This window comes from Ruditapes philippinarum, unplaced genomic scaffold, assembly GCF_026571515.1.
Source record: "Ruditapes philippinarum isolate M1 unplaced genomic scaffold, ASM2657151v2 ctg7111_1_1_1_1, whole genome shotgun sequence".
NCBI classification, from domain to species: domain Eukaryota; kingdom Metazoa; phylum Mollusca; class Bivalvia; order Venerida; family Veneridae; genus Ruditapes; species Ruditapes philippinarum.
The window spans coordinates 21,463-40,352 of record NW_026852859.1 but is presented as its reverse complement, the minus strand read 5'-3'; the positions used below and the strand labels follow the sequence as shown (position 1 = coordinate 40,352).

Below are 18,890 nucleotides of genomic sequence, written 5' to 3'. Positions count from 1 at the left end.
TAAAGTTTATTCCGCAAGAAATTTTCTTATTTGATTCAACCAGAGACTGCAATTATGGGTTTATTTGTGTTTCAAAATAAGTAAACCAAAAGTAGCAAAATTGCTTACAATATTGTAAAACATTACTTTAATTTTGCTTACTTTAACATAGAGGCAATATAGGGAGACCATGTCTTCAAAAATGAGCGCAAATATCCACATTCTATTGCGAAGCCAAAGTTCCAAATCTAAATGTAGTGAATTACTTTCACACTCAGCTCGTCAAGTAGATCAAAGAGGGTCTTGGCGAGAGCTTTTCAGTCAAGTTTCAATTTATTATTGCATTTATACATAATTTTATCAACGTGTTAATGGTTCTTATCAAGCTTGTAGAAACAAACGAACCCATGAAAGATCAAACATGCGCTTAGGTACATTTAAAAATTACGCTTTATCTTGTCGCTTCACGGTTCAGATTGGAAACTCCTCTTCTGTAAGTACCCCTCTAAACTGGGTAAAAAGCTTGGTCTAGAAGTTTGCGGTTCCAATACAATTGTCTAATAAAATATGCTAATGTTTAACCCAGTAAACCTGTTTCAGGAACCTAAGGAGGAAAAGACTTGCAATAAAAAACTGATAAATTAAGTACATATCTATGTATTCTTAATAAATAAATTAACAATAATTTGGCTTTTAAAATGCATGTTGTTCGTTTGCGGACAAATGCAGTTTGTAAAATGTAAATGATTCTGACACACTAAGTAACGAATTCTTCATATACTCGGTAAAATGTATGTTCTAGATTCAATATCTGTCGGGAGCTTGGTCACTATAGACGCGTCTCTTTTACACAGATCCCAAATAAGCACTCTACACAGGCGTTTCAAAGGCCAGACTTCTTTTGCTCTTTCGGACAACTCCTTTTGTGCTATTTGAACGTACTTCTTCATATGATGTGGAGGTTTCGTAAAGTCTTTGTTCAGGATGTCAAGAGTTTCTTTCACACATTGACGAGTCATGAAGAGTGACAAACCGAGCATAGTCTGAACATTTTCCGTGTGGTCCGCTGGTGTTGAATGTGAACTGAATTCTTTGAGTTCTGATAACAGTATATCAAGGAAAGTGTTAATGACGTATTTCCCATTTGAAGCCTTAGCGTTCGGATCTGCTCCCTGTCGTAAGAGATATTTGAATATATCTGTGTCTACACCGAGTTTTACAGAGCATTTTGCGAATTGATGAAGAACGGTTCCAAATCTGTTACTGGTTTTATCACCGATTCTTCCGACTGAATTAAGTTGAGCCTTGTTTTGGATGAGCACCTCTGCCATCTGAACAACAAACCTTACTCCTAAGGCCTTTGATTCTAAATATTCGGAAAATATTTCAACTGTTTCTAATAAACAATGCATTGCAGAGCTGTATGACATGCGACCGTGTTCGGATTTTACACCACGTGCATTGAGTTTCTTTTCAGCCTCGGTTTCATCAAAATTTGGATCTGCGCCAGCCTCGATGAGAATTCGAAGACACATGACGTAATGCCTCGTGTTGACGTAGTCATACACGCAGACTGAATTCTTTATCAAGCTGTACATTGGGTATGTGTTTGGAGGATTTGTTGTTTTAACACTGTATTTATGTTTCACTAGTACTTGAGTAACTTCCGGTAGTCGTCTGTAGCCCTCGGTACCAAACTGCGTCGTCTGGCTGAATGTATACAACATGTGAAAAAAGTTTCTCTTTCCAAACATGTCATCTGTTTTGACCTTCTGCTGTAGCAGAAGATCGAGACATTGAGCACTGGCTTTCATCAGGGATACTTCTATTGCCTTTTTAATGTCGTCTGCTTTCGGTTTGTCTTTTTTGAGAATTAGCTGTAGAGATAAAACTGACTGGGGTATACAAGCTAAGGCAACGTAAGGGAAATCGGTGAAATCTGCGTGATCTTGAAGCACACATTGTGTCAAAATCTGTTTTACACATGGAAGATGACCAGCTTCTGCTGCAATATCTATAGGTGATATCTGAAAACAAAAGTGAAATATATATTATTGTTAGTCTAATAATAGTTTTGTGAAATAAAGTCAGCTATTTTTGTTTGAATTGGACTTTCTTGGAAAAGTAGAAATGAGCAATTTGTCGGGGGAAAAAAATCTTTATAGTGGGAATGTTTGTGCAATACGAGATTTCATATATGGGTTTTAGTTTGGAAAATGTTCTTTAGCACAGCTTTAACTTGTAAATCTTCTCCGATCAATGGCCAGCTATTGAAATAGTCTTATTATTATTTGTAATTAACATATGAATTAATTAATATATAAAACGTAGGAATATATTTCGTCATATATTTGAAACGTCATAAATAAGCAACACTTTTATATCAGCATTTCCGGCAAAATCTGATTATTGTGGTGCATGCACTATTAATAAATAAATCAAACAAAAAATGAAACACACTTTAAAACTGTCAAAACATTTAATCTGGCTGTAAGCCATTTAAATCTTGTTTTACAAAGTACGATATAAAACACGAACCAGCACTTGTATTTAAAGCACCAATGACAAGGATAGTTTATGGATTATATTAGAATGAGCTTATAACTTCCCGAAATACAACCCTTTCATATAAATTATGCACTCTTTATCCTGTACGCCTCCAGGTGATTAAATACATTGAAAATACAAGATATGCTCGTTTTAATAATTGAAAAAATATATACATAATCTCACTTATGTAATAATGTTAATATTTTATGCGTAATGTGACATATCGTCAAATATCTTCTCATTGCTGGCGGAGTTTCTTTTTCTACATAATTTGATACGATATAGATATAAGATACCTTAGACTAGGCTTTATTTCTAGACTTTACAACTTTTTATATTTGATTTTTTTTAAAGTTTCAAAAATATTGATACAACGGTGGAGGTGATATGCTTAAGATTAGACGTTTATATGAATATACTAGAACAATGAATATTTAAGAAAGTTCATTTGCCCTTGACATTCAAATTCCATTGTAATGGGTAAAAGTCATAAGTTAAGCTAAAAATGCATCCGGACCATTACCTCTCTACGTTTCTCTATAATTCCGTTGCCGTTTTGATTATATGTGATTTTCTTGCTGGGTCTATTATCATCTTTACGGTACTGTGAAATGATGTTCAGACAAGTTCTGTAGCCGAGGTAACATGCAAGATTGGCATAAAGATTTGTCCTAGGTTCAAATGGAGCCTGAAAAATATAAAAAAAACTGCTGATTAGTAAATATCAATTTTTGAATGGTTACTATAAATTTGATCATAAGTAGTCAAATTTAATTGAAAGTGTATACCCGAGGGTACTATAATGTGGGTATGTTCTAAATGTGCTATTTACTTAAATATCTTCCTCTGATTTGAAACTTACTGAAATCTAAATACTAGGAAAAACAAGAAATTGTAAAGGGTTTTTAAAAGCTTGTTCTTTAGTTAATCCACTTTAATCAGAAATGTTTTTTATTTCTGTATTTGTGAAAAAACTCTTAGAAATGTTACTTGATAAAAATAATTATATTTAAACCAACAAGTATACGCGAATGATTACATTTAAATTATCGTTTTGAATAATCAAGGGCCATTGAGTTAGGCGTAATTGTATCAGACGCTGGTCAGCACCTATATTGAAAGGTCCATTGTCTTAAATCTGGCAAAAAGGCGGCTTACTCGGACTCTTTTCTATAACGATATTAATTTCAGATTAAGTTATTTTTAATCATTTACATATATCAATATTCCATGTCGACCTCAATGTAAGATATCAGTTGAACATAAAGTCACAATCAAGCCATAGAAAACGTTATAACGAAGTTCACGTATTACATTTGACAAAATTGGCAAAACAATTTGTACAAGGTGATCCAAATTTATTGGACTATGACAACAATTATGCATTCTTAAGTTCATTACATAGTTGTCAATTAGTATCATTTACTGACGCGACCACTACATGTCCCACCTTTTGTGCCTTCTCCTGCTTTTTGTTCGGTGCCTTACTGAATGCCCATGCGGTAGTCCAGTGTAACAGGATTTTGTCGGGGCTGCATACTCTTAATGTCGCTTTGCATTGTTGATCTTGTTCTTATTTTTGCCTGTTCCACAGCCATAAAAAACGTGTGTATTTCTTCCATTTGCATGTTTCTCAATTTATTAATGAAAAAGCATTATTGGAAGTTATCAAAATAGCTTTCAGAGAGACTTACAGATGCGAATAAATGAACATTAAATCGCCCGGGACTGTCACTTGTCAAATCTCAAAATATGTTACATAACCGGTTTATATCTTCAATAACTTCGTAATATCAGAAGTTTTGAGTTGAGATTTAAACTGTGTGTGCGAATTATCATTGCTTTAAGGAATAGGCATATTAAAGAATTTCAAAAAAAGCATACAAACCCACTTACCTGAAGGAATTACGTGCAGTCACATTGCTTTCTCTGGAATAACCTTTTTGTTGCTGTTCCTGGAATGTATCTTCTATTGCTGTATCTGAAATGATAACCTAGGATTCAGGCGTTGATATTTTTTGCTTATTCATAACACGCGCTATTTCATACTCGATCGTATTTTGATAATGTCGATTTGTAACGATAATTTTTGGTAGGCAATATGCCTGTATACATGGAAAAGAATTTGTACATGGCAAGCAATATATTGCAATGCAACCCATATTTCACTTTGCAGTAGTTGCTGAGAAAGTTATGAATAATTTGATCTCTTGACTGAGTATTTGGGAGATAAAGTACATTTGGAGAGGCAACCTCAATCACAACAGTGACTGATGAAATTTGTTTCTTATAGTTTCTTTTTCGGGGGAAAAGTTTTTCAGATTTGATCTATTATAAATTCATTTTTTTGTAATTTCAAAATAAAACTGCGATGTAATTTTAATGTATACTGTTTTAAGTTTTTATGATTAAAATTGTGAAAACGTTTACATACCATATTGCCTACTTTTTCAGAATATAATGCCAAATACAGAAAGACTATAACAGTTACTTAGAAAACATAACGGATTTGTTCAATTTTATGCTCATGTATACCACGACCTTTGTATGCCAGACTTTTTATTTTTTAAATCAATGAAAAATATCTGATAAATCATCCTGCATAGAGTGGTCGCTGACAAGGTTATCTATGAGATAAAGCACACTGTCAAAGGCAATATGTATGGTGAGATTTGTATGAATCCCTGGCTGTCTAAATGATTTATTCTCCAGCAATGGAATGTAATCCATGAATCTGAAAAATACTTTTTGTAGTGTAAAAAGTTTTATAACGATTGCACATGTCAGTTTATCAATTACCATCATCCTATAAAGATAGCAATTTGTGCAACAGTATATGCTGAAATATAATGTATTGTGGACAATAAGTTATTCACTTCTAAAAAGAAAAGTTTAATATTTCAAAAGTACTCTGATTTATTCACTGCTTAAAGTATACTGCAAGTCTTTACGGACAAAATTAATGCGAAATAACTTTTTGTGAATATAGTTGAAATAGATATTTGAATTATTGAAGTAGAACACATTCTCGTATTTAATTTATTGTTATGTAATAAATGGAACTTAATATTAAGCAATGTTTCTACCATATTCAATTTCTTGCATGTCATTCTATGAAATACCACCTTGTTTTAAATCTATCCCAAGAATGTCGCACTTTAAGTATGCGTCTTTAAAAAAGCCCCTTTTTAAAATTTACTTTGTGTTTAAGCAAAATCAAAGTCCCAATAGTAGCTGTGAATTTATATCTGCCTTTTTTTCCGTATGGTAAATGACTGTAGGTACTGTTTGTAATACATTCGGAAATGTAAATTTAACATGTTAAAAAAAAATAAGCCCACTATTAAATTAATACTAGTATACTCTGTTTATGAATTCGGGAAAAATAGTCCGCCCAAGACTGCAACTAGGAAAATATTCATGCATTTCATTTTATTATTTTTATTATTACTATTATTATTAGATTTATTATTATTTTGGCGCACGCATGTTTACAGCCACCATCGGATCGTCTTACATCTTAAGAATTGTTTTCTGAAATAATATTCAATATGAATATGACAAATATCCCTTTTGTAAAACTTCGTTATTTATAATATTCGGATTACTTAAATGAAGCCTAAAATTAAAATGCGGTGTAATTTGTGAATCATTTTCCTAAATTATGTTTAATTCGACAGGGAAATTCAATTGATCGGATTGGTTTGTTGCATTGTATTTTTAAAGTTAACAGCAATTTGTAGGTCTTTACGGACGACTGTGCAATAACGTTTCGTGAATGGCTAAAATCAATATTTCAAGGAAGTAGAACATTTCCTAAAATTACTTTAATTTAGTTATTCAACTTAAAACATCCCGGACAACGTCAATAAATGCATTCAAAGCTGAATATATAGTAATATAATAAAGCACAATGGGAGAGGCAACGTCAATAATCAGGGGTTTTCCCCTTGTATAGCAGGGGCTTCCCCACCCACCCTTAAAAATATGTCTAAAGTGGTGCGGTTTACCCCTAATATTCAATTTACATCAAGTTTTCGCTACCGATCTTGCAAAAATAATGGGTCATGTTCGCCCAAATTTATGTGAAGTACCCCTACCCCTAATTTTGATTTAAAAAAAAAACAAACAAAAAACTAATTATAGTTTGTTTGTTTTTCTGGTTTTAAGCCGTTTTTTAACACAAGTTTTTTTGTTTGTTATAGGCTCCTATCATTAAACCAGCTTTCCTTGTTAACAAATCAGTAATTACCAATTTCACCGCGAGTGGCCGACTACTTATCCTAAATGATATCTAAATCAGCGATTTCAGACAAATGACCATTTGACTTTTTGTCCGATAACAATTGTCATGGAAAATAAACGCATCGCCCAAATAAGGATCAGACCAGCTACCTCTGGCACGTGCTTATTAAGCAGTAACATGACCATCATTACTCTTACAGATAGGGTAAATAATAGCATCTGTATAGTGGTTAAACAGTTATAGGTAATTCACTTCAAAAAAGTAAAGTTCAATATTTCTGATCAGGTTGGATATATACTATAAAAACCTTCACAGGGACACAGTCGTGCAGATTTGATTTTTTTTAAATCACGTGTTTCTTTCTTAAAAAAAATCAAAATCAGTGAACGTTTAATATATACCACTTTAGGACGATTTGAGTTATGATCGTCATTTATGTTTTGTTGAAGTTTGAATTTGGGCTTACACTGATTTTTATGGAATACCTCTTTCTTTGGAATTGGCCTGTGATGCCAGCTTCTCAAATGTCCGATGTGTGGCAGTGATAATTAACTACGATTATTGCTGTCATAATAACAATAATAATAACTTTATTTACCTAAGGTAACACATTAAGACATATACAGATTGCAACATCTTATTTACAATGCGGCCTTCTAAAATAAAAAATAAAAACACACACAAAAGAACACATATCAAAAGAAATGAGCAACCGTAGGTACTTCACTTCGTAACGTTAACTTCAATATTTCAATATATGTCCCCTCTCATTTGCATCGCGAATGACTGATATACATAATTAATGTTTTGGCACTGTCAGTGTGTCTCGACGGAGACTGTTTGAAATAGAAATGTCTTAAATGAAATTCGTGACCATGCCCAAACACTGACTGCCTATATTTCAGGATATACTGAAATTACACAGCAATTTCTGTTCGAGACTACATTTAAGAAAATAAGTTTTTTATGCTTATGTTTTCCATGTTATTTCTTCAGGATCTAACTTTGCATGAATTTTGAGTTTCTAAATCAATATAAAATATCTGACGAAACATCTGTTAATAAACATTTCTTGTATAAAAAAGAATGCTAATGGACGAACTTGAAATATGAGATTATAATGCGTGCGGTGGTAGTTATAAACTTTTCTTGTAGATGTTTTATTCGACGAAACGCAATTGATCGGATTGGTTTGTTACTCAGCATTTTTTAAATATTGACAGTAAACTGTAGGTCTTTAACGTCAAATTCGAAATAACGTTTAGTGAATGTAATGGCTAAAATCAATATTTCAAGGAAGTAGAACATTCCGCATAGTTTATTTTAATTTAGTTATTTGTTATGCAACAAATGACAACTTCAAACATCTCGGATGGCAAGGTTATAATCAATTTGATCCATTCAAACCAAGACACGCATTAAGAAGATAAAGTAATCTTGTAGAATGATGAGAGTTGTATGAAATAGTTTCATTTATCCCTGGCTGTCTAAGTGAATAATCCTCGTGTATCTTCATGCATTGAATTTGACAATGACTGTTTGTAGTGTAACGAGTTATATAACGACTGTACATGCCAATTTATCAAAATTATCATCATTTTATCAACGTTAATACAGCTTAATTGGTTACATTATAATGTGAACAAATATTTCATAACGACGATGATTGCATACATAAAATAATTTGTTCCTGTTTATTTTCAATAAACAAAATAACAGATATAAGTGAGCAATAAGCATTCAAATGGAAATTTTTCTTGAAATGATTTCAACTTTAAATGTAGAATCTTAAATATTATTGCATATTGTTTTGGCTTTGTCCGTGCGTCTGCACAGTGATACAACTTGGTAACTAATGACACATTTTTAATAAAATTAGTGAACATTTTTAAACACAGAACTGGTTTCTATTTCATGATTTACTTCCGTAGGATTTAGAAATGAAAGAAAATTCTTCGTCCGAGACTACATTTTAGAAAAGATCATACATTTGCTTTTATTTATTGTTTATTTGTTTTCGGGTCTCTAAGTATGGAAGAAAAAAATCTCCGTTTTCCAACTTTCATTATATAAATAAAATGTATAGACGGAAGAACTTATGTATAAATGAAAAATAAAATTATAATGCGCGCAGGTAGTTAGTTAGGAAGGTAGTTATTAATTATTTTTTGCGGGTGCTTTATTCAACAGGAAAATTCTCTTGATCTGCGCTGTATTTTTCAATGCTTAAAGTAAATTGCAGGTCTTTACGAACAATTGAGAAATCGTTTAATGAATGGCTAAAATCAATATTTCCGCATAGTTAACTTTGATTTAAATCTTTGTTACGCAATAAATGACAACTTTAAACATCCTCTACACAGTGGTTGCTGACAAGGTTATGATCTATTTAATCCTTTAAAACCTAGACCTGCATTAATAAGATAAAGCAATTTTGGAGAGGTGCTATCAGTGATTGATGAAATGTGTGTTAAATAGCTCCATTTATATCAATTGGCTGTCTAAGTAAATAGTCCTAGAGCATTTTTATGGAAAGAATCGAACAATGAGTATTTGTAATGTAAAGAGTTACGTCACGATGCTACGGGACGAGTTAAAGATCCTGTAACACAATTTTTTCATGGTTTTATTTCATAAATATAATGCTCAAATTAAGATTTGTCAATATTGTAAGTTCCAATAAGCATTATTTATAAAGATATTACCCAATTTAACATTTCATGTAAATAAAGGGAGGTAATTAGAAAATTATTTTCTATAAATTCTAAGTCAAATTTTCCAATAAGAAATGAATGCCTGTAATTTATTGATTAAATATAATGTGCACAAATATTTGCAGTAAACAATTTACATATTCTTCGATGTTTGAAAATTGTTTTATTTGCATAAATATATGTACATATATAATTTTTTGCTAGTGTGGTATTCACAAAGTATAAATATCAATCACAAAACATACAGGATCTTTAAGCGCTTGCTATTTGTATTATTACCGAATTCAGTTAAATTGCAGTTTGCGCATATACATTTACAATGTAAATTTACAGAGCAATTTTGGTAATTCACTTTATAATAAGATGTACGGTTCATTTTTATAAGTTCTTTTGGTGTCACCCAAGAAAATTTCTTATTTGATACAACCAGGGAGTAAATCGCAGAGACAGTAGGTTTATTTGAATTTAGGAATAAGTACGTACATGTATATGAAATGTAGCACAATCGCTTACAATATTTTAAAACATTCGTTCCTAAAAGACACTTTTTACATGGCGGGCATATGGAGAGACTGTGTCTACATTCCACATACTGTTGCGAAGCCTAATGTAGTGAATTACTTGCTTAAACAGTTAATCGAGTAGATCAAAGAGGGATAGGACAAGAGCCATTCAAGCAATGTTCAATTCATTATTGCATTTATAAAATATATTTTTTATAAAAGTTTGAATGATTCTTTTCAAGCTTGTAAGAACAAACGAACCCACGAAAGATCAAACATGCGCTGAGGTACATTTAAAACAATCTAAAATTGAAAGCTTTATATTGTCACTTCACAGTTTAGATGGGTAATTCCTCTTCTGCAGAAATCTCTCTAAACTGGAGAAAAAGCTTGGTCTGGAAATCTTCTGGTCTAGAGCGGCGGTTCCAATACAATTGTCTGATAAACTATGCTAATGCATATCCTAGCAAACCGTTTTCGAGAACCTAAAGTGGAAAAGACTCTCAAAAACAACAAACTAATACATCAAGTATATATCTATGTATTCTTAATAAATAAATTAACAATAATTTGGCTTTAAAAAACATGTAGTTCGTTTGCGGGCAAATGCAGTTTGTAAAAAGTAAATGATTCTGACACACTAAGTAACGAATTCTTCATATACTCGGTAATATGTATGTTCTTGATTCAATATCTGTCGGGAGCTTGGTCACTATAGAAGCGTCTCTTTTACACAGATCCCAAATAAGCACTCGGCATAAACGTTTCAAAGGCCAGACTTCTTTTGCTCTTTCGGACAACTCCTTTTGTGCTATTTGAACGTACTTCTTCATATGATGTGGAGGTTTCGTAAAGTCTTTGTTCAGGATATCAAGAGTTTCTTTCACACATTGACGAGTCATGAAGAGTGACAAACCGAGCATAGTCTGAACATTTTCCGTGTGGTCCGCTGGTGTTGAATGTGAACTGAATTCTTTGAGTTCTGATAACAGTATATCAAGGAAAGTGTTAATGACGTATTTCCCATTTGAAGCCTTAGCGTTCGGATCTGCTCCCTGTCGTAATAGATATTTGAATATATCTGTGTCTACACCGAGTTTTACAGAGCATTTTGCGAATTGATGAAGAACGGTTCCAAATCTGTTACTGGTTTTATCACCGATTCTTCCGACTGAATTAAGTTGAGCCTTGTTTTGGAAGATCTAGACATTGTAGTCACTAGGCTTTTCATCAGGGGATTACTCTTATCTTTGCCTTTTTAAATTGTCGATCTGCCTTTCGGTTTGTCTTTCTTTGGAAGAGTGGATAAAGGCTTGTAACTTAGAGGGGGGGCATTAAAAAAAATTCTTTTTTTTGACTGGTAAATTACAAGCTGCTTAAGGGCAACTAAGGTTAAATCGGTTGAAATCTGCGTGATTCTTGAAATCATTCACACATTGTGTCAAAATCTGTTTTACACACGGAAGATGCCCAGCTTCTGCTGCAATATCTATAGGTGATACCTGAAAACAAAACCAATTATACTATGGTTAGTCTAAAAATAGATTTATGAAATAAAATCAGCTATTTTTGTTTGAATTGGACTTTCTTGGAAAACTGGAAATGTGCAATTTGTTGGGGGAAAAAAGCTTCATAGTGGGAATGTTTGTGCAGTACGGGATTCCATATATGGGTTTTAGTTCGGAAAATGTTCTTTAGCAAAGCTTTAACTTGTAAATCTTCTCCGATCAATGGCCAGCTATTGAAATACTCTTATTATTATTTGTAATTAACATATGAATTAATTAATATATAAAACGTATGAATATATTTCGTCATATATTTGAAATGTTAAAAATAAGCAAAACTTTTATATCAGCATTTCCGGCAAAATCTGATTATTGTGTTGCATGCACTATTGATAAATAAATCAAACAAAAAAAATGAAACACACTTTAAAACTGTCATAACATTTAATCTGGCTGTAAGCCATTTTAATCTTGTTTTACAAAGTACGTATATAAAACACGAACCAGCACTTGTATTTAAAACACCAATGACAAGGATAGTTTATGGATGATATTAGAATGTTTTTATAACTTCCCGAAATACAACCCTTTCATATAAATTATGCACCCTTTATCCTGTACGCCTCCAGGTGATTAAATACATTGAAAAATAAGAAAACATGCTCGTATTAATAATTTGAAAAAAAAAATGTATAAATAATCACACTTAAGTAATTATGTGAATATTTGCTGTGTAATATGACATATCGCCAAATATCTAGTACCCCATTTCTAGCGGATTTTCTTAAAGGGTATAAATCTATATCTTATGTGATATTTTAATAAAATTTATCAATAGTAAAATTATATTGGTTATTATATGGTTGATTCCCGAAAAAGTTGTAAAAGAGAATGTCTCTGTTATTTAATACACATGAATATTGTACGTAAGCAGTATAAAATGTTCCGGAACAAAATATTATTTTGCTATTCAAGTAGGGTTTTATCCGTTTAGCAATGATTTTGTGCATGTGCCATTCGCTTTTAAGGAGTTAAATTATCATATTTATTTCATACAAAGATTTTGGAAGTATACTTTTTTTTAAATTCAAACAATAATTTTGCATCAGATATATAGCTTTATACACTTTAAAGATCCTGTATGTTGTAATTTTGGATATATGTATATACTTATTCTTCTTAAAACAATTTCCAAACATCCAATAATACATTGTATGTTAAATATGTACTGCAAATATTTATTCGCATTATAAGTAATCATTAAAATATATGCATTCATTTCTTATTGAAAAATTAGGCTTAGGCTTTATCGAAAATAAATTTCTAAATATACCTCCCTTTATTTACTTGAAATGTAAATTCGGTTATATCTTTACAAATAATGCTTTTTGGAACTTACAATATTGATTAATCTTCACTTGAGCATCATATTTATGATATAAAACAATAATAAATTGAGTTACAGGTTCTTTAAGACATTTCATTTGCCCTGAACATTCAGACCATTGTAATGGGTAGAAGGCAATAAGTTAGGTTGAAAATGCATCCGGGTCATTGTATTACCTCTCTACGCCTCTCTGTAATTCCGTTGCCGTTTTGATTATATGTGATTTTCTTGCTAGGTCTATTATCATCTTTACGGTACTGTAAAATGATGTTCAGACAAGTTCTGTAACCGAGGTAACATGCAAGATGGGCGTAAAGATTTGTCCTAGGTTCAAACGGAGCCTGAAAAATATAAAACAAACTGCTGATTAGTAAATATAAATCCCAATGCTATTGATTATTGACTATTGATCCGAAATCAATTTTTGAACGGTTACTTTAACCTTTGATCATAAGAAATCAAATTTAATCGGAAGTGTATACCTAACAGTACTATAATGTGGGTATTTTCTAAATGTTCTATTTACTTAAATACCTACCTCTGATTTGAAACCAACTGAAATCTAAATACTAGGAACAAACAAGTATTGTGAAGAGAATTACAGTAAGCTTGTAGCTTTTAGTTAAATCCACTTTATCATGATATTGTATAAAACTCTGAAAGTTGTGTAAGTCTCTTAGAAAAATAATTTGATAAAATAATTATATTCAAACTAACAATTATACTCGAGCGATTACATTCAAATTATCGTATGGAAAGTTTGCTGAATAATCAGGGGCCATTGAGTTAGGCATACTTAAATCAGACGCTGGTCAGCGACAACAATGGAAGGTCCATTGGCTTAAATCTAGCAGAACAGCGGCCTACTCGGACTCTTTTCTATAAAGTGCTGATTTTTAGATTTTTGATTTACATGGTGGTCCTCAAAGTAAGACAGAAAGTCACAAACAAGCCAAAGAAAGGTTATAACAATGTACATGTATTAAATTTTGCAAAGATGGCAATACTATTTGTACAAGATGATCAAAATTATTGAACCATTCTAATTATGACGGCAATTAAGCATTTCACTTTAAAAATGCAACCAGATTTCTGAATCCAACAGAGCCCAATTAAGAATACAGGATCATCTTTCAATCAAAGATAGAGTTCAATCTGAGTACTTTGGACTATAGTATATTTATGCTTGAATACTTTACCTGGAAATAGCCATGAGAAAGCAGATATTCTATTGCTTCAGGATTGTTCAGTAAAATCACGTGGTGCATAAGGTCAAGGTCATTTTCATCAAGCCATCGCATGACGTCATCTTTAGTTGTTTGACCTAAACATTGGGCTGCTTTACTGGGCTCATTCTTTTTCTTCAACCCATCGATAAACTGTTTCACAACTTTACATGTTAACTGAGAGGCAGGCTTCGTGGGCTCCGAATTACTGCAATAGATACAAATATCTTAAATTTTAGTTTTTAAATCTTCTTAGATATTTTAAAAGGACTCCATTGAGGTTTTCCCACATGATGGGACCGGGAATATTTTTCCGAGATTTGTGTACCATTTCATGTAGATCTTGAACAACAACTTGTGTGCAAAATTTCACCCAATTTTTCGAGAAAAATCATTTTTATTGCGCAAAATGGCCAAATATTTAGAAGCGTTGCAACGCTTTTCACTCACATCCATCTAATGTCGCAAAAAAAAAAGAAAGAAAAAAGAAAACGATTTTCAATTTTTGATTCTGGGTATATATTTTATTATCGTTTGTAGGGTTTTTTTTTTGTCTATTTTAAGTGCACCACTTAATCTTGTAATATTTTCAAATTTTACGTGTTGAGGCCTTTGGACCTCAGTGGCGTTACTTTAAAAGTAGACATTTCATGAAAATATTCAGTCTGTATATAGATTAGTGCAAAAAGACGGTGATCAACAATTACAAAAAGACCATAGCACTAAGATATAATTATATTGTTTAAGATAATTTAATCCGGCCACAATGTGAAATGCAGCTGCGATTTGGGAAAAGACATAAACAAAAAGAAAAAGAAATGCAAAATATCATATTTAGGTTAAAATTAAGTTGAAGTTTTAAGTGACACTAGTACATTATACAGGTGTCTTTAATCTCCGACTAACAGGGCTTGACTGTTAAAATCTGCTACTTAATAGAATGAGATTAACTTATAATCCTACTTGTTCCTTGGTCTAAACATGTGTCAGTAATTCAATTGAATTGAAAGATTTTGTAAAATACAAGGAAACTCATGTTCAAGGCCACACAATGTACGATTTTGTCTTTACTAAGGATTCGTTCGTACAGGATGCGCTCAAAGTAGCATTGCGCTAAACAGTACAGATCTGTGCTTCTTTTGCTTTATTGGCAAAAGGTATAATTATAGTGAATTAGTATTTTGTATGGAAGTCAAAATAGTAATTTGTTTACATTTGGCTACCTTAACGACACATAACTGCACAGTATGTGCTTCACTCACCAGCTGTTTGAGATCTAACATGCTCTAAAATAATATTAAAACATTATTAATCACATGTTTCACATTTCATATATATGGATTCCAAATGCATATCGGGCCTTTAAGCGAAACTAATTAATTCCCTTCATCTACTGTATGGATTTACTAATTCTTTCATTAATGTTGCTTCTTCATTTTAAGCAGGATATATTTTAGGTTTTAGAAATAAATTAATTCTATTTTTAAGTGGATTAAGATCTTAAGTCGAGGTATGAAAATAACTTTGGATTTATTTATAAGATTACGATTTATCAATACTTGAACTATATATGAGCCGCGTCACGACAAAACCAACATAATGGGTTTGCGACCAGCATGGATCCAGACCAGCCTGCGCATCCGCGCAGTCTGATCAGGATCCATGCTGTTCGCTTACAGACCCTATAACAAGTAGAGAAACTGATAGCGAACAGCATGGATCCTGATCAGACTGCTCGGATGCGCAGGCTGGTCTGGATCCATGCTGGTCGCAAACGCACTATGTTGGTTTTGTCGTGACACGGCTCATATTATCACTTGTTTGCATATTTTCTTATTTACAATTCTTTCGAGTGCCTTTCAATCTTGACATCTGCCATGTTAGAAGCTAGATAAAGCATGTGCACGGTTGAAAAGTCGTGCACTGATTATAAATCAGGTAGAACAAAAAACAAGAAGTAAAACGTTAACTTCTATGACTTCAATGTTAAAAATCATCTAAAAACGGTATCTTATAGATAAGACACCTCTTCAGGAATTTTAGAAGAGGTACCCCCAATAATAAATTAACATAGACTTTCAGTAAATAAGTATATAAAATAAATTATGATGATGATCTTTACGTCGTATCGTTGTGCTTTTCATATCTTATATGTGGTATTTTATTGACGGTATTTGTCGATATTGAACATCTTTATTTGTTTTATATCACTTTATTTGTCGAGAAGCACTGCAATTCAGAAAAATTCAGGACAACGGTAATACATCATTAACATCATTATTTTACACTAACATTCGGACAAATTTTACCTTGATTAGATATTTCTCGAAAATAGATGCTTTTTGGCCAGACATTGTGCCAGATTTAGTGCTAATATTAATAAAATTCTATTGCCTCAACATAAGGCATTGTACGGTTTTATTAATGAAATATAATTATGCGTCACTTATTGTATTATATTGAAACATTGTTTACATTTCTCTTACATCCGCGAAGTTATGCACCTTTTATCGTGTAAGCTTTCTCGTCCATGTAAAATATTCCATATTTTTATAAGGACAGCGTATATATTTTAATGTTATTTGAATATGAAACGGACACATCTACAAAAACAAATTTACTTACCTGTCTTGTAAAACTTCTGTTTTAAATCTGGAGTACATCCTCCAACGTTAGAAATGTTGTTTGTTTATATTTTTATTCTTCTTATTCCTAAAAATACATTAAAATAACATATTTGATATCAAAATATTGTATTAAACTCCAGTTTTTGGTCTGTCGTCTGCTTAAAGTCACTTAACTTTAAAATTCACAAGACAATATTTGGTTTCAAAAGTATTGAATTGTTAGGATTACCATATGCATATTAACTAATCACTTTGATTCCTAAAACTCATTAACTATTTAAATAAAAAATAAAAACAAGCTCTCTGGAATCAAAAGTATAAAATTTCATCTATGAACATATCAAGTCACCGTGTATATACAGTGCATAAGATCCATTCACTCCTCTAAATAAGATCTCAAATTTTATATTAACTTTTAATCGAAATTATTTCATCACAATACAATATCTATATTCATCGGAGCACATTTCTTCACCATTAAACCTTTGAAAAGCGGAGTTTTATTTCAAGTAAGTAATGAGCTTTTTACGATTTCTTTTTATTTTCCAATACGTCAAGTGTATAGGAAAAATAAAAACGATTTAAATAGTTTATATATTGCCTTTGTACTTTAGCGACTATTTTTATGGTACTTCGAACCGTTCGAGTCAATACAAAGTTTATATTGTTAAATGTTGATAATGGTGGGCAATACGGAAGCTCGAGTGGGAAAACAAATACGCAATCAGCGACGTCTATTTATTTTGATTTTGTGACATTATCTATCGATTAGACTTATGTTTCTTTTAGAATAAGTCATAATATTGGATTTAAAATTGCACATTGTGAAGACAGAGTGTGTCAAGATTCAAGCAAATATACAATTCTACAGCCGGTATTAGGTTGCCATGACGTCATTTCCGCTTCCGGTGGGCACGTGTTTGCATGTATGTTATGTCCCGTCATGTAAACCATTATTAAGCACGCGCAGCTCTCGTATCTTAACTATTTTTTGTTATGTTCACAAGTTCTTGAGATAAGTAAGTCATTATTTAGATATGGCCCCTTGAACATATGTAATAAATTATGCATTTTCAAAGCGAACGATAATTTTCAAAAGAATTCTAAATCTTATGTTTTTTGTAAAATAACACACGCCACTGTAGGTGAGAAATAAGTCAAAAGGTTTTTTGATATAGTGATTATAAATCTAAATAGATTCAGTCAAAATCTTAGCGAATTTTTGTCGTATTTCACAAGGAATGAGTTTTTGTTGTTGTTGTTGTTGTTGTTTGTAACTGCGGTTTGCGGTTAGTTGGTTACCGTTTTTTATATATCTTTGGTAACGTAACCATAGGCCAAAAATGTACATAGAGCGTTTCGTTTAAAGGACATATATTGCTTTTAGTTTGGATCAACGTCACATCGAAATACAGACTTTACCGTTTTAATTTTTCTAAAGGAGGAAATATCTATTCCATTCTGAGACATAAAGAGATTTTAACTCATTCTATGGAAGACGTCCGGTGCACACCAGTACACTATTTCAGACAACCGATTGAAACCCCCGCGACTTTAAAGGCCCAACTGGACTATAAAAGCCAGCAGATGGCGCTAGGGCAGGTTTCTTATTAATTTTATGCATGCTTCACTTCAGGGACCCTTTTTCAAAGATTTAAGATTAATTACCAAATGCATTAAAACAACACTTGGCATGTTTGTAGGCTTAGATATTTTTGATAAAGATTGACCAAAATTATTCAAAATATAACTTTATATATATCATTATATTAACTGGACATTTAATTTGTCTTTTGACCAGAAAGAGCACGAAAAAATCAACCGAACGCATTCAAACTAAAATATACAGAGAATTTCACATACACAAATTGTTTGTTTTTGATTATACATAATTTATTTTAGTTTGATTGTGTTGGAAGCTTTAAGCTTATGAATACACTTTCGAATCCGTTCCTGGAGCCAACCAGTACTGAGCAATGAGTGTAAAGTTTCTTGCTTAAGGAAACGACTTGCCCCTATCGGGGTTTGAACCCATGCGGCTAGCGATCATTAGATTACTAGTCCGACACGTTGAACACCCGGTCAAACAGAGTCTGTTTTTGAGATATCATTAAAATAAATGCAACATCTCTTACACCCCCTGACACCGG

General features: G+C 32.1%; 1 protein-coding gene across 1 annotated transcript; it reads right to left on the bottom strand.

Annotated features, from left to right (window-relative positions):
• Positions 1-620: 620 nt before the first annotated feature.
• LOC132726557 (uncharacterized) lies at positions 621-16,905 on the bottom strand. Its single transcript, XM_060711894.1, has 4 exons — positions 16,739-16,905; positions 14,087-14,321; positions 13,064-13,228; positions 621-2,006 (listed from the first exon to the last, which is right to left on the bottom strand). Exons 1-4 carry the CDS (start codon positions 16,774-16,776, stop codon positions 753-755), a joined length of 1,692 nt encoding a protein of 563 aa, XP_060567877.1. The 5' UTR covers positions 16,777-16,905; the 3' UTR covers positions 621-752.
• Positions 16,906-18,890: the final 1,985 nt, after the last annotated feature.

Coding starts and splice junctions, on each gene's coding strand:
- LOC132726557 (XM_060711894.1), bottom strand. CDS start 16,776: ATGTACTCCAGATTTAAAACAGAAGTTTTACAAGACAG. Junction 13,229..14,086: donor TTTCTCATGGCTATTTCCAG/GTAAAGTATTCA, acceptor TATATTTTTCAG/GCTCCGTTTGAACCTAGGAC. Junction 2,007..13,063: donor TTACAGAGAGGCGTAGAGAG/GTAATACAATGA, acceptor TTTTGTTTTCAG/ATATCACCTATAGATATTGC.